General features: G+C 42.6%; 1 protein-coding gene across 3 annotated transcripts in view; it reads right to left on the bottom strand.

The window, feature by feature from the left end:
- ADGRG2 (adhesion G protein-coupled receptor G2) overlaps window positions 1-17,050 on the bottom strand; it is a 196,242-nt gene that overhangs the window by 81,082 nt on the left and 98,110 nt on the right. For all 3 annotated transcript variants that reach the window (XM_089683890.1, XM_089683892.1, XM_089683893.1), the window contains exon 4: window positions 11,844-11,873. In XM_089683890.1, coding sequence (XP_089540016.1) covers window positions 11,844-11,873 — 30 coding nt within the window. The remainder of the gene's footprint in view (window positions 1-11,843; window positions 11,874-17,050) is intronic.

Raw genomic sequence — 17,050 nt, 5'->3', positions numbered from 1 at the left:
GTCCGGCCGTTTATATGCAACAGCCGGTCGGGAAGTGGTTAATCCTTTCCCTTTAAGAGAATCCTCTCCTCTCCAGAAAGATTTCTAGATCTTCCTGATCAGTTAACTTTCACAACCTTTTCCTCACCTTGTCCACTCAGTTACATAAAAAAAACCCCTCAAGACAGTGAATTACCGCTACTACCTTAGGATTCTTCATGCACTACTATTGCATTACAAATGTTAAGTGCAAGCCTTTAGCAAAGTGACATCTACCATGGCCAGTTATGAAGCACCCTTTTATAGATGTGCTCTCACCTGGAATAAATGACCAAGCTATTTATTGCATGGTCAATATGAGCCGCACTTTCAATATTCAAAACATGCCTTAAAGTGGTTGTAAACTCTTCTTTAATAATTGTACCTACAGGTAAGCTTATAATAAAGCTTACCTGTAGGTAAAATTAATATCTTCTAAACGTGAACTGTTTAGGGGATATTAGCCCGTTTTGATATTCCCGCACATGAGCTCTGAAGGAACCGCATACCCATGCCGTTCCTTCAGAACACTGTGCTGCGGCCCAGAGCAGTGTTGTCATCGTGGCTCGGCCTGTCAGCCTGGCCAGAGCTCGTAAACCCGGAAGGAAGACATGCTAGAATGCAGTGCACACCAGCACATTATGCCTTTACCTTGCAGGGTTTTTTTCATTTTTTTTTAATGCGGTTTACTACCGCTTTAAATAAAGTCACTTTGTTTAAGGTGTGTTGTTAATATTGAGGGTGTGCGTAGCTTTGCATGAGGGTATTTAAGGTTAATAGCAGTAATATGCTATCCTGAGTTTTCTTTATCATAACCAAGTGAAGGAGCAAAGAAGAAGATTGTGAAAAAGAGAAAGTACCTTGAATGTAAGCTAAAAGTCTGATGGCAGAAGATCATTAGAGAATGAATTCCAAAGCTTAAACCCAGTTGATGGTTAGTTGATGTAACCACTTCACCTGCTCTACTTTATAGCATAGGCATGTTTGGTGTCAAATTGGTTGTTATTCTCGTTCACATTAGCAGAGCCACACACCCCTCCATTGAGAAAAATTGGATTTTTTCTACATACTTACCTGTAAAATCCATTTCTTGGAGTACATCAATGGACACAGAGCAGGCTATTCATGACTATGTAGGTTATAGGCCACTTATAGGTGAATGGATGCTGGCCAACCAATCAGAGAGGAAGTCCTCCCCTATATAACCCCTCCTATACAGGAAGTACCTCAGTTTTGGTAGCAAGCAATGACATTCCCAAAAGAGGGGTGGGGCCACTGTGTCCCGTGATGTAATCAAAGAAATGGATTTTACAGGTAAGCATGTAGCAAAAATCCAATTTTCTTTATCATACAGCAGGCTATTCATGAGTATGTGGGATGTCCCAAAGCAATAAGAAATTTGAGTGGAGGGTGACACCATGATAGCCACCATCAATAAGCCCTCAGGACCTACTCAGCCATTCATAAAACACTGCAACCAAAAGCAGAATCCTCTACGGCTCTGACATCCACCTTGTAGAATCTTGTGAATGTGTAAACCGAAGACCATGTAGTGGCCTTGCAAACCTGAGCCACTGATGCCTGGTGGCGGATTGCCCAAGATGCCCCCACACTCCTGGTGGAGTGTGCCTTCACCCAAAAGGGTGAGACTTTACCTTTCAAACCATAGGCTTGAATATTCAATTGGCAGATACAATGAGAAATAGTAACTCTGGATGCAGTCTGCCCCTTCTCAGGCCCCTCTGGCAGCACAAATAGAGATTCTGACCTCCTGACCTGTGCTGTCGTCTTCAAAAAGACCCTTACAGCACAAACCACATTCAAGGTATGCAGAGATCTCTCTCTCTTGCTGACTGAGGCCCAGGAAAGAATGAAGGCAGAACTATGTTGAGTTGAAAACCAGAAACCACCTTTGGTAAAAAACATGGATGAGGTCGCAAAACCACCCTATCATAATGCAAGACCAGAAATGGTTCTCTGCAAGATAGAGCTGCCAGCTCTGACACCCTTCTCTCAAAAAATATTGTCACTAGAAACAACACCTTATGAGTTGACAGCACCAGTGGAATCTCCCCAATAGGTTCAAATGGTGGCTTTTGCAAAGCCTCTAAAACCAAGTTCAAAGGCAACCTGACAGGAGGAACCATACAAACTACTCCTTATAAAAAAAGAGTGAGACGCAATGGGCCTCTGGAAAAAAATAGCTAATGCTGAAATCTACCCTTAAAAGCACCAATTCTTCTGCAACCCTGTTTGAAGAAACAGAATCCTGCCAATCACATACTTTCGTGGGTGACATTTGTGAACCTCACACCAGCCTTCCAGGTTCTGTAATAAATTTTCCTAGAAACTTCCTTTCTAGCACCCAACATGATGAGGGTGACAGAATCCGATACTCCCCTATCCTTCAGGATCTAGGTTTTAATAGCCATGCCATCAAATTTAGCAACCATAAAGCTGGGTGCAGTATAGGACCTTGAGACAACAGGTCTGGCCGATTAGGCAGGGCCCATAGCCCATCTGCTGCCATCTTCACTTTGTCTGCGTACAAGGCCCTCCTGGGCCAGACCAGAGCAATCAGTATCACTGGAATAGACTCCTCCCAAATCCTGCAGAAGAGACATGGCAGCAACTGGATTGGAGGAAAGGCATAAATCAGTGAGAACTGGTTTCAAGAAATTACTAAAGCTTCTACCCCTGCCACGCGAGGGTCCCTTATCCTGGATACAAAAAGACCGACCTTATTGTTGAACCTGGATGCCAACAGATCTACATCTGGGCAACCCCATCGCTGACAGACTTCCTTGAAAACATCGTGATGCCATGCCCATTCCCCTGGAATCAACTGCCGGAAACTGAGATAATCCATCTGCCAATTTTCCTCACCTGGAATGAACACTTCTGACAGACTTGAACACATCTCTCTGCCCAGGTGAGAATGTAGTTCACCTCTGTCTGGGCACCTCAACTCCTGGTACCACCCTGGTGGTTGATGTATACGACTGTGGCATTGTCGGACTGAATCCTTACAGGCCAACCCATGCCTGGATGTCCAATATCTTAGAGCCAGCCTCACTGCTGAAAGTTCCTGGACCTTGAGGCCATGTTACCTTCTCCAAATTGTGAGTTATCAACCACCAATTCAGGCTCTGCTGCAACTCTGGAGACAAAGATATGCAGTAGTACAGGGTGGGAATCTTTTTGTTCCAGACAGAATGTACCTTTGCAGTGGTCTGGAGTGGAATTGAGCATAGGGAATAGCCTCGAACAAGGACACCATCTTCCCCAGCAACCTCATACAGAGGTGAATTGAAGGATAGCTCTTGGCCTTCAAACTGGAAACCTTGTTCCCCAGGGTGCAATGTTTACCTGGAGGCAGAAATACCTTTCCGTAAACCGTGTCTAGGACTATCCCCAAATACTCTAGGCTCTGCACTGGTTCCAGGGCTAACTCCTTGAGGTTGAGCACCCAGCCCAGCTGTTACAGGATCTTCATCCTTAGGATCACATTCTGCTCCAGATCTGGCACCAACCGATTTCTGAGTAAGAGATCATCTAGATAACTTGTGACCGATACTCCCCAGGTCCTGAGCTGGAAATGCTGAGCCCCTAATACTGCAGGTATGCGTCCTTGATGTCTATGGATGCCAAAAAATCTCCCTCCTTTAGGGAGGCCACTACTGACCGAATTGATTCCATATGAAAGGATCGGACACATAGGAACTGATTTAGCCCCTTGAGGTCCAAGATGGACCTTACATCCCCATTTGGTTTTGGGACTGTAAACAGGTTTGAATAAAAACCCCTGAAACCTTTCGCCCGCTGGAGCCTCAATGATTACTCCTTGAGCCAATAAGCAATTGAGTGCCTGAAATAAAGCTCTTCTTTTCTCTGGATTCATTGGTAAATTTGATCTTAGAAACCGGGGAGAGGGAAATGCCCGAAATTCTAGTCTGTACCCTAGAGAAATCGTGGAAATTATCCATTTGTCTTGGATTAGAGCCCTCCATGTGGCCACAAAATTCAAAAGCCTTCCCCCCAATCCGAACAAGTGGGGGCACCCCTTCACAAGGAGGCGGACTTTGGATCTATCTTAAATGACTTTTGCAACCAGGGCCTCCTTGGGTTTTGATGCGGAGATCTACCTCTGGAGGCTGGGAACTGTGTGTGGCGAAACAACTGCCTGGTAGATGAAGGCCCAGCAACCAAAGCCCCTGACACCTTAAAAGAAGGGCGTTTGAATTTCCTCTTGGAGGGTGGAAGAGTACTTTTACCCCCTGAAATCCTTTGGATAGATTTGTTCATATCTTCCTTAAACAGCTATTCCCCATGAAAGGGGAAACCTGCCAATAATTTTTTGCATGGCAGTTCTGCTGACCACCTCTTCAGCCACAAAATCCTGTGTATGTGCACTGATAATAATGAGCCAAGGGAGAAATTTGCTGAATTGAATCCTTAATAGCATCAACCACGTAAAAACACAAAGCACGTGGAACATCATCCAAATCCTCGGCTGAGCATTCCCCCTGCCCTGATGGTCTTCCAATCCATTGCTTGACACAGTCAGAAAGACTCTTGCAAATGCCAATAGCTGCCACAGCTGGCTGTGCGGCAGAACCTGCCAGGGAGAAGGAGGCCTTAAAGAGAGACTCCATCTTCTTATCTGCTGGGTCCTTGAAAACCTGGGCATTATCCACAGGACATGTTAAAGATTTATTCAGGGATGAAACAGCTGCATCCACTACAGGCAACCCCCATTTCTTAACCTTTGTTACATGGGGTACAAAACAGAAAACCTCTTTGGTGGAACAAAACCCTGTCTGGGTGGTCCCAGTCAGCATACATAATTTGCTCCAGAAGAGGATGCAACGGAAAGGCCTGAGTACTCTATGAAGGCTTCAAAGAGCCCAGGGAAGAATAAATAGCCTCAGAGGTTTCTATCGGAGATAGCCTGAATCCCGCCTGTACCATATCAGTAAGGTCTTGGAATAAAAATCTGAGACTGGGAGGCAGAGACCTCCTGATTCTGTGACTCTTCAGACAGAAATTCAACTGCCTGACCTTCCTCCAGCTTTTCCTCATCCTCAGGCTTCATCCATTCATCAAAACAAAAAGAGCAACCACATCTCAGGAACAACAGTGAGCACTCCCCTGGGTGGAAACTCACAATCACAACACCTCTCCTTTTCTCTCCAATTTAGAGCTTTGTTTGTTTCTCTTTACAGAGAGAAAAAAAGGAGATCTTACCAGTCCCACAGCAGGTCCCTGACTTCTATCAGGCACTAACCTTCTCCCATCATGGCGGCATTGTCATACAGACCTTCAAGGACTCAGTCCCCATGCTGAAGGGCTTCTGCCTTGAACCCGCATAGCACCCCGCTGGAAGCACCTTAGTCAGATTTTAAAACTGCACAGGGTTCCATCTGTGCGGGATCCAGCACTGTAAGGCTGCATTACAGGTAAAAATGGCTGGAACTCTGCTTTAAGACTCCAATAATATGGCGGCGGCACTGTACAATCAGCTGCCAACCTGAGATATTCAAGACTCCAATAACATGGCTACTGATCTGCTTCCTGATGATGCCAGTATGACAAAACACGTTGAGGCGGAACTTCTGCTATGTCACTTCCGGTTATGAAATTTCGCATGTTTGGAGCACACATAAGCTCCAGGACTTGGTGGAGCAGAAGTGCTTGTTATTACACATACTGTTGACTGTTGTGGTGCTGATCTAGTGGCACTTATAATGTAAGGGCAAAGCTATTCATCTGATTTTTAAACTCACTGTTTGCTGTAATAAAAATACTGCACTACAGGAACTCTTTTATCCCTCTGGTTTACATACTGTGTGGAGCTCTTATCAAGTGCTTGTTGACCAGTTGGAAAAAAAAGGGGTTCACATGCTGTCTGGTGTTTTATTATTTTTACTGTCCACCCAGTGAATTAACACTAGACTTGGAGTGGGAAGAGAAGAGAAGACCTTTGCTGGTATCTTTATGGACTTATGTTTGTGATTTTTTTCACACTGACTGGTTATGCACCTTTGGGATATGGAGTCACTTATTGATGTATTTATTCACAAGTTTGGCACATTTAGCGTTATTGAATGACATTTTAATTTGGCGCATTGGAGACAATAGCGCCTTCTTTTATAAATTTTACAGCACGTTAATAATTTATTTTTTATTTTTGGTTTGTCTATATATGCTTTTTCTTTTTTAGGTCACATAGTGTGTATATTAATGCCTCCTTCAAATATATGCCATTCATGCAAGAGTGATTTTACAAATCTTCTAGGATACCTTCCATAATGATGCCATACACATTAAACTTGATTTTGGACTCCATCCATTTCACCTTCTATGGCCACTATGTGGTTTAATGACTCTCTGATATCCAGAAACACCATTCATTTTCCATCTCTGCCCCAGCTTCAACAAAATTAGTTTTTATAGTTTACATCAGGAGGGCTCAACCTATTGAAAAGCGAGGGCCACTTAAGTGATTTTCTAATGGGTCAAGGGCCACAATGAAATGAAACGGTTCAGAATTTTAAATCTTTTATTTTGAATAGCACAATGAACATGTTCCTCCTGCAGTCGTTGAATGCTGGCGGGAGGGAGAGGAATTGCAGGAGGAAAATGGAGAGTATCAATTCCTGTATATGGCACCCCCACCTTCCCTCCTGTCCAAGTGTACACCACAATGAGACAGAGAGGTCGCACGGCCCCGTGGAGCATGGGGTGGGGTCACTATTATGACCCCTGATGCTACACCAGTGTTTGGGGGGTAATAAAAACCACCCAAGCCCCAAACTGCAAATGTAAATGTGCCTTTACAGTCCTGAGCCCCCTATAAGGCTGCTTTCACACGTGTTGTGGTTTACCTGCACCTCGGGTGCAGGGCAGTGCACCTGTGGCTTTAATGTGGGTTAGCTGTGCTTTGCCTTAGACTTCTATAATATCTTGCAGGTGTAATGCACATTCTGCAAGTTCACCAAAACTCCTGCATTCAGTTTCAGGTTGAGAGCCATGTCAGAGGACTCCAAGGGCCACATGTATTCTGTGGGCCACAGGTTGAGCACCCCTGGTTTACATGATGTCAGTTTTTAGTTCAACAGCCACAGAGGCAGCCAACAAATGTAACATTTATCATAATAGTCATCACCATGTGTAGTTTTAACCTCCAGCTTAGGTGTGGCAGCATTTCTTATAGTGGCAGTCCCCAACAGGGACTCTGGCAGTTGAGATTCACGGACTTTACTTTGTACCCTTGACCTGCATTGTAAACTAAAGGATGGTAGTGAGGAATTAGGAAGGAATCAGGTATCATACTGTGTGCTGTAGGTCCATGGAGTAATCCCGTGGCTGCATTTTCCATGAACTAAGTTTAAAGTTCCAGCTGCCAGCACCTGAATCAGTCTTTAGCAGAGAGACATGTCCCATGCCTCTTTTAAGAACAGTGTTGCCTAGAATGTGGTGTAAAGAGAAGGCAATGTGCAACAGAGACGAAGACTGAATACTGGGTGCCAAATCCAGAGGAGTCCAGAGACCCAATTCCAGGGTCCTGAGGCCAGAATCATCCTGAGTCCAGAAGAGTCCTGAGTCTAGGGTCCAGGGTCCTGAGTCCAGGGTCCAAAGTCCTAAAAGCTCTGCTGCAGCCCTCACTGAACTACCATGTACAGGACTAGACTGTATCTTTGTATCAGACTGTACCCTCCAACCAACAGAAACCTCAAAACCCAAGAGGAACCCGAGTTCCAGAGAAACTGTGCAGTTTATGCTGCATCCATCAAGTACATTTTGGCACAGTGTAGGCCGCATGCTACTATTAGCCCCATCCCCTGCTCCACCACTGTTCTACCTCCATAGAGATATACATTTTATGGAAATGGACTGGCAAGTGGTACCTGGGTGTAAAAAGGTTGGGAACCATTGTTTTATAGCTATATCAGTGTGTAGTCTGTTAGTCTTTGGCAGTAAGATGTTGACTGACACTCAAACTTACAAGCTTACAAATACAGATACTTCAGAGTTTCACTAGTGCATAATGAAATACCAGAATGGGAAGCTCTCAAACTTTCTTTTTATCATAACCCTGTTTCCAGACCCACAATAACCATTAAAGTATACATTAAGCCAAATTTTTTTTTAGGTTTTGCATAAAGTTGAAAAAGGATTATTATTAGCTCTGGTTCACACCAATGCAGCTTAGAAATCATGCTACTTCACACACCTTCAAAGCTTACTTTTCAATGCAACTTTATTGACTTCATTTAACAGGTATCAATGCAAGTTGCAATGAAGTTGCACAAAAATAGTGCAGGAAGCTTTTTCAAAGTCACTGCGACATTAGTCGCACCGATTTGCACAGTTCCATCGCCGCTATTGGTCTCGACAAGTCGCACTGATGTGAACCAGGACTAACTTGATTTCTTTGTTCCCACTGGGGAGATTCACCCTCTCTATTTGGCCTCTGTCATAGAAAAGGATGGGGAAATCAAACATTTTCCAGTTGGCACCAGAGGTAAGGGTGAATCTTCCAAATGGGACACGTATTCTGGCATTAGCTGTCTAAGAGGAGAGTTCCCCTCACTATAATATAAATATACTTTTAGCACAGTAGTACCTGCAGGCGACAGGGGCAGCTTATGTTTGTACAGTTGCTTTCCACACATTTTTTTTATTCCATCATCAGTAAGTACACAGTCATCTCATATATGCTTATTTACCAATTGTCACAAGATTGTCAGACAGGTTAGACCAATAAAACAAGGAAATATTCTCAATAGAAAAAGTGATTCTAGCAGGGTGGTATTCTTTTGGTTGCCAAAGATTTTGTTTATTTGGGCTCCAGCGATGGAATCATAGTATTAGGCCTCCTTCCATTTATCTAACTTAAGGCAATAGCAGCTTTTTCAAAACTAATGAAAGAAGAGGGGGCACTGTGCACTTGACATTTTTATAGTTTTTAAAGATATGTTCTTCTTCTTCATTTACCACTTTTGGCCAATGCAAGTGTAGAAGATCATGAGCAGATCAGGAGATCAGAGTCTACTCTGTGTTCTATATTATTATTTTTATAATCACTATGTATGTCATATTAAGATACTTTGAAAAATAGCATCAGTTTCCAAATATTCCATCTCCATAAATATGTTTAGGCAATGCAAAAATAGAGAACTCAACCCCTAGGATGCATTCATAAATGGATCTATTCATGACGAAAGACTGATTGTAACATTCACATCTTGTATAAAGTACCAACTGTACCAATGACTGTTATAAAAGTAGGGATATTATAGATCATCAAATCATGGAAAATGCAGGTGCCAGGTAGGTAGAGGGTGTCCCCTCTATATATGAAGTGACTATGTTGTATTCCATTTTATTTGTTAAAACCAACCTGTGGGATCACCTTACCTGGTAGAGTGACCCAAAGACCTTAAAAAGGCACTACTAGATAGATGCCTGCAATATTCACAGATTACTTACAGAGCAACCTCAAGAACCACAAACCTATCTATCCAAATAGCAACAACAGATTGCAGGGTTATGTTTGTATGTTCTTGCTGTGCCTGTGTGGGTTTCCTCTGGGTACTTCAGTTTCCTCCCACACTCCAAAGACATGCTGGTAGGTTAATTGGCTCCTGTCTAAATTGGCCCTAGTATGTGTATGTATGAATGTAAGTTAGGGACCTTAGATTGAGGGTTAGGGACTGATGTGAATGCATAATATACAGGTGAAACTCAAAAAATTAGAATATCGTGCAAAAGTTAATTTATTTCAGTAATGCAACTTAAAAGGTGAAACTAATATATGAGATAGACTCATTACATGCAAAGTAAGATAGTTCAAGTCGTGATTTGTCATAATTGTGATGATTATGGCTTACAGCTCATGAAAACCCCAAATCCACAATCTCAGAAAATGAGAATATTGTGAAAAGGTGCAATATTCTAGGCTCAAAGTGTCCCACTCTAATCAGTTAATTAAGTCATAACACCTGCAAAGGGTTCCTGAGCCTTTAAATGGTCTCTCAGTCTGGTTCAGTAGGAACATTAATAGAAAGTTATGTGGAAGGGAAAAGTGTGGAAGAAAAAGGTGCACAAGTAGCAGGGATGACCGCAGCCTGGAGAGTATTGTCAGGAAAAGGTCATTCAAAAGTGTTGGGGACTTTCACAAGGAGTGGACTGAGGCTGGAGTCAGTGCATCAAGAGCCACCACACACAGACTATCCTGGACATTGGCTTCAAATGTCGAATTCCTCTTGTCAAGCCGCTCCTGAACAACAAACAACATCAGAAACATCTTACCTGGGCTAAAGAAAAACAGACCTGGTCTGTTTCTCAGTGGTCCAAAGTCCTCTTTTCTGATGAGAGCAACTTTTGCATCTCATTTGGAAACCAAGGACCCAGAGTATGGAGGAAGAATGGAGAGGCACACACTGCAAGATGCTTGAAGTCCAGTGTGAAGTTTCCTCAGTCTGTGTTGATTTGGGGAGCCATGTCATCTGCTGGTGTTGGTCCACTGTGCTTTATTAAGTCCAGGGTCAACGCAGCCGTCTACCAGGAGATTTTGGAGCACTTCATGCTTCCTTCCGCAGACGAGCTTTATGGGGATGCTGACTTCATTTTCCAGCAGGACGTGGCACCTGCCCACACTGCCAAAAGCACCAAAACCTGGTTCAATGACCGTGGGATTACTGTGCTTGATTGCCAGCAAACTCGCCTGACCTGAACCCTATAGAGAATCTATGGAGCATTGCCAAGAGAAAGATGAGAGACATGAGACCGAACAATGCAGAAGAGCTGAAGGCCGCTATTGAAGCATCCTGGTCTTCCATAACACCTCAGCAGTGCCACAGGCTGATAGCTTCCATGCCACGCCGCATTGAGGCAGTAATTGCTGCAAAAGGGGCCCAAACCAAGTACTGAGTACATATGCATGCCTATACTTTTCAAAGGTCTGATATTGTTCTATGTACAATCTTTGTTTTATTGATTGCATGTAATATTCTAATTTTCTGAGATTGTGGATTTGAGGTCTTCATGAGCTGTAAGCCATAATCATCACAATTATGACAAATCACGGCTTGAACTATCTTGCTTTGCATGTAATGAGTCTATCTCATATATTAGTTTCACCTTTTAAGTTGCATTACTGAAATAAATGAACTTTTGCACAATATTCAAATTTTTCGAGTTTCACCTGTATATATATATGTAAAGCGCTGCGTAAATTGACGGCGATATACAAGTACCTGTAATAAATAATAATGTCATAGTTGCCCCATTCCAACTCCCATGTCATCCTTCTGGCTGATACATATCAAAGGTGACCTTAATGGCCAATAAGAAAGCATGGGGGTGAGAGGAGTTGAATTGCAGAGTGGTGTCCATGGCGATTTTGGTTACTCTTTGGATACTCAGATTCTGGAATTATTCTTCAGATACCTGTAAGTGTCTTGCTAAGTCTGCACTAAGGAGAGCCAAGGATTTTCTGCAAGGGCAAGCAAACTATCTACCTGTTGCCCTATGGTTCATTACCTTATACCCATTTTACTTCAGTGTAACTTAGACCAATCAACGTGGAAGCAGCAGGCTGTAAATTGTTGTTAATAACTATCCAAATTCATACCGCATCATTGGAAGATTTCTGAGTCATATAACATGACTTGTTAAAGGTGTTAAATTCAGTTTTACTACAGTAAAATTCCTGTCATTCCAAATTAGAACTCCATATAACTTACTATAACATAGACTTATTACACTTTAACATATTATATAATATTACTACATTTTATTGCAAAGAAAACACTTACTGTTTGTTGGGTTTTCTGGTGGCGTTTTAGCTGTTGAGAAAAAAAAGTGACAGCATTAAAATAAAGCATAAACCTTATTTCCCAGAAGGGGGCAACCTTTGTTCAGTTTTTACTGTGATCTCCTTCTAGGATAAGGAGAAGTACACTTAATACGCCTATTGCTGTTTTTAGCAAATACATGGCAGTTTAGGTGTGGAGCAACAGAGGCAGAAATTATGTCAGGGAGATCTAAGTATATTTCAAGAAATATGAGCAATCAATGTGTGACTCAGCTCACAAGACTCCACCTAAAACTAAAGTATGAATTCTGGATAGAGCAGCCTTTTTATATTCACCCATATAAAATTAAAACTTAATTGTTTGATGATAAATAGAACACATTTTTTCAATCAAATGTTTAATTTTTTTTTCAATATCTCTATTTTTTTTCTATTAAATGTTTCCGGTCACAAGACCTGTACTGCACTAAAGTGTAACTTGAGTCAAAAAGGGGAACACAAGCACAAAAAAAACTCACTGGAGTTCTAACTTTTCCCCTCTATCCAAAACAAAAAAAAAGTATTAACTTCCACTTTAAATTGGTACAGAAATCAGTTGTATTAATACAGTTTATAACTTCAACTGTCGTCCCTTTTTTTGGCGGTCCATGCATTACCAGTAAGATGAAGACCAAAGTGGTATGTTTTTCTTATATAATTCCAAAAACTGAAAACTTGTTTTATTTTTTTATGAGGAATTTTTTTTAAACAGCAATTTTTTTTCTATTTACAGAGCTTTGTTGCAAAATATTAAGAATAACCAGTTCCTCATTAATATGCCAAATGAAATCAGCAGCTTTAAGCCTTGCCATTTTCCATTTGAATCATTCATACTTCTTGAAAAAAATTGGAGTTTCCAACTGTACCTGTTTGATGCTGTCAAGCTAAGAAAATACATAGGGTTTTTTTTGGACACTGGAGCATGCTCTATAGGGGTTTCTTAGTTTCCTCCGGGGTTTTTTAGCTGTAAGGATTTTTGACAGAGTCCATCACATAAAAAATACCTGTTGGGGTGGCCTCCTATGTAACACATACTAATAATGGAGCTTTGAAGCTGAAACTATTCAGAGTGTTGTTGATGCCCCGGGACTAACAAGCAGTTTGAATTTCAGAGAAAGTAGCTTTTATACTTCTTACACCAATATTTTTCTTCATGACAGGCTCTACCTAAAGATAACCTGTCACATAATTATATTTCGGGGAATAAAAAGTATTTTAAAAAATAGCATTTTATTCTGTGACTGCACCTTACTTGGAATTTCCTAAATTCCATGCTACCTGATGCTGTCCTAGCATAGGACTCAAAGCTGCAACTCTGTATCCAGGGGCAGACCGACAACTCATGGGGCCCCCGGGCAATAGGGGATCATGAGGCCCCTGTGTCCTTGCCCAAACTCAAAAAAGCCTATGAAAAGGGTACCAGGGGCATCTCATGGGGCCCCCTACTGACCCCGGGCCCTTGGGAAGTGCCCGATTTCCAGATGGTCAGTCCGCCCCTGTCTGCATCTATCTTATGACCTCTCTCTGCTCTGTGATGCCAGACACTATAAGATTGCATGTATTGAACTGTATTGTTGCTGTATTGTCTCCCGTTACATTGTAAAGCGCTGAGCAAACTGTTGGTGCTATATAAGTCCTGTATAATAATAATAATAATTAGCACCCTTGTGACATTTACACTCTCAGTATCACCGTGCACAGAGGATTTTCTAGCCCACAAGACAACAATCTAACCACCAGCAGGCTGAGAACGAGCATCAGTGGGACAAGTCAACTAAGCAGTTAGCCCATTACAAACATGGTAGCCACCACCACGTGTTTTAATGTAAATTTTCCGCACACAAATGTAATTGCTGTGGGAAATCTGACCTTTAAAAATTACTTGTATTACCCACTGCCATGTCCTGATAGGAAATAGAGTTTACACTATGGTAGCTTCTCCAGAATGGCAGAGTTCCAGTTAACACATTTTAATTATTGTAAAAAGAAAAGAAAATATGGTAATAAATATTTACAGAAATTGTATTACAAAAACAGAAATACACAAATACAATTTGGACCACTTGAAGATAAAGTCCAATCTGATGTTACAGGAGTCGTTCACACCATGGTGCAGAGATGTCAGTTTTTCTGCACGTGTTCTCCAAGGGCACAACTAAATCAATTGTTCTCTATGTGCCCTGTTCACACCACAACACTAGTATCATGTGCAGACTTTTTCTGAGCAGGAATCTGCAATGTGTATAAAACTCATTGATGCACACATGAAAACCAGTGTAAACTGCAAGTGAAATTGACACTTTAGTTTCCATCAATTTTTCTGCACGTATGGTATGAATGAAGCCTAAAGGCTAATTCTACTTTTCAGATCCCTTTCACACATGAGCGTTTTTCAGCTCAAAGCTCCATGCTCAGAAACACTCAACAAGTAAAATCCCATTATTTCCAAAGGCCCCCTTTTCACACATTCTATCGCCTGTTGCTCAAAAAAGTACTTGTGTTATTTTTTAGGCAGATCTGAGCGTTTTGTCCCCATAAATTTGAATGGTAAACACCTGAACAGTGGAAATGAGTGTTTTTACAAGCTTTTTTTTAGGCAGTTTAAGCTCAAACAGCAGCTATTTCTATTGGCCACAACAAAAATGCCTAAATGTAAAATTCCTATATTTACAAATCTGCTAAAAAAACGCTCAAAAATACCTGGAAAAAAATGCTTGCAAATATGCCTAAAAAATGCTCAGCTAACTGTGAATGTAGCCACAAGAAAGTTGCAGTCAAGGGGCCTCAGTAGGTAAAAAAATCTGTCCAGCTTTGAAAACTGTTGATACCTGCCATACAGCAGGATAGTGATATGCTAACCATAGGTTTTTTAAGGTGAGGCTTTGAGAGGGGAAACACTGGCCTACAGGGATGGCAATTGCATCAATCAACATTTTTCAAAGATGCACATTTCTTTTATTTACTTACTACAGCTCCTTTACTGCACTGGCATTTTTCTTGAAAAATAGTCCTGAAGTTAGTCTTTAATAGCATAACAAGAGCTCCCAGCTTTACGTCCAACTTTACTTGTCGCCAGAGAAGGTGTTACAGGGCCAACTCCACCAAAGAAAAGTTACAGAGCCAGCTCCACCCAATGAAAGGGTCTGAGGAGTGTGTTGTAGGTGTGTTGGAGTATTTTATTTTGCCCATCGAACACACCCTTAATACCAATGATCCTGAATTCATTTATTTTTCCATCTGACAAGGTTTCACAATCCAAAAACCAGCATATTATTTTGCAGAATTAAATTAAGATTTGTTAGACACCATATATGACAAGCCTGCAATGTGAATTTCTCCTAAGGTGCGGTATCTGCTTTACCTTTCTGGACCTGTAATAATATTCATGTTTGGTATCTAACTGAATAGTATCTTTTTCCACAACATAGTAGCCACTTTTTAGGAAGGTAACTCCATTACCATAGGAATCAGTGGCGTAGCGTGGGTTGTCAGCGCCCAGGGCAAGACAAGTAATTTGCGCCCCCTAACCCATGGACCAGTTGCATTTGGCAGACTCAATAATTTGGCAGCCTTTACTGTGTGTGTCCTCCAATTTACTGCCTGCTGCACACCTTCCACCATACTTCCAACATGGCTATGTGTGTGTTTGTATGTCCACATCAGAGGGTGAAGTATATGTCGGGATGCTGGCACAGACATATCGGGGATTGGCTGGATCACAAGGAGGCAGCAAAAATCACGGGCCTCTTCAGCACCCTGCGCTGTTCATTCCAAATTCTGTCTATCAATATCTCACTCACAGGATTTGTGTGCCTGATATACTGAGTAACAGGATTGGCACACACTGTGCACCTACTCCCAGCCACAGACTCCTGGAAGGAAGAGTGAGGGACAACACTACCCCCTATGATGGGTAGCACCCCTTCTATACACCCTATGATGGGTAGTGCCCCTCTATACTCCCTATGATGGGTATTGCCCCCTCTATAGCCCCTATATAAGGTAGTGCCCCCTCTATACCCCTATGATGGGTAGTGCCCCCTCTATACCTCCCTATGATGGGTAGTGCCTTCTCTATACCCCCTATGATGGGTAGTGCCCCCTCTATACCTGCCTATGATAGGTAGTGCCCCCTTTATACCCCCCTATGATGGGTAGTGCCCCCTCTATACCCCTATGATAGGTAGTGCCCCCTCTATACCCTCCATCATAGGGGGTAAGATAGGGGCACTACCCATCATAGGGGCCCTATTTAAGGTAGTGTCCCCTCTTTATCCCCTTATGATGGGTAGTGCCCCCTATACACCCCCTATTTAAGGTAGTGTCCCTTCTATATCCCCCTATGATGGGTAGTTCCCCCTTCGCTCTATACCACCTCCTGTTGTGTGTTGCCCTCTCATTGAACTGACCTGAGCCGCCTTCCCAGACACAGTGAGCAGCACGTGGTTGAAGTACCTGGTTTGTCCGTCCTTGCTCAGTCCCATTGCCCAGCTCAGTACGTCCATGGTTCCACCTGGCAGCTGAGTTTGTCCACCTGCTCCTGCAGCCTCAATTTCTCACACTGCAGGTCGGTGACGGGACAGAAGAGGGGCTCCACCAGGCACAGCACATCCTCTCAGCTTGCAGCCCCTGAACGATCCCCTATAGTGGACATTCCCTCTCATCCTTCAGTACACTCCTGTAGCCTACACCTTCACCCTGGGCTCCATGCTGGCAGGTGATGACAGGTGAAGTGACATCCAGTGGGGATGAGGAGGTGGCAGGAGAGGATTGTGATGGAGCAGTCACCGACACCAGCCTGGGACACTATGAGCGGCTCCTCTGGACTAATTTCTGCGTCCTTCTAAATTTGTGCCTAGGGTGAGGCCCCTCCCCTTCACAGCTGCCCTTCCCCCACGCTATGCCACTGATAGGAGTTATAAAATGACATGCAACTTGACAGTTTGAGATGTATATGGATCAGCTAAATGTCAACACAGGTTATTATCCCTGTCTCACAGATGTGTATTCCTTAAATTGCTCTCTAGACCATTTACAACAAGGCCTCCTCAGAGGTCCTTTGAAGACTAGTTGATATTTCTACATTCATCTGTATTCAGCTGTATTGGGTTTTGTAAAATGTGTCACCTTCCACAAATGCCTAGCACCGACAGTAGTTTTTGATCTGCC

The sequence above is a fragment of the Staurois parvus genome, unplaced genomic scaffold (assembly GCF_062004578.1).
Source record: "Staurois parvus isolate SC_StPar_1 unplaced genomic scaffold, SC_StPar_1.0 ptg000327l, whole genome shotgun sequence".
NCBI lineage: Eukaryota > Metazoa > Chordata > Amphibia > Anura > Ranidae > Staurois > Staurois parvus.
The sequence above is the reverse complement of the archived record's forward strand: the minus strand, read 5'-3'. Positions and strand labels throughout refer to the sequence as shown.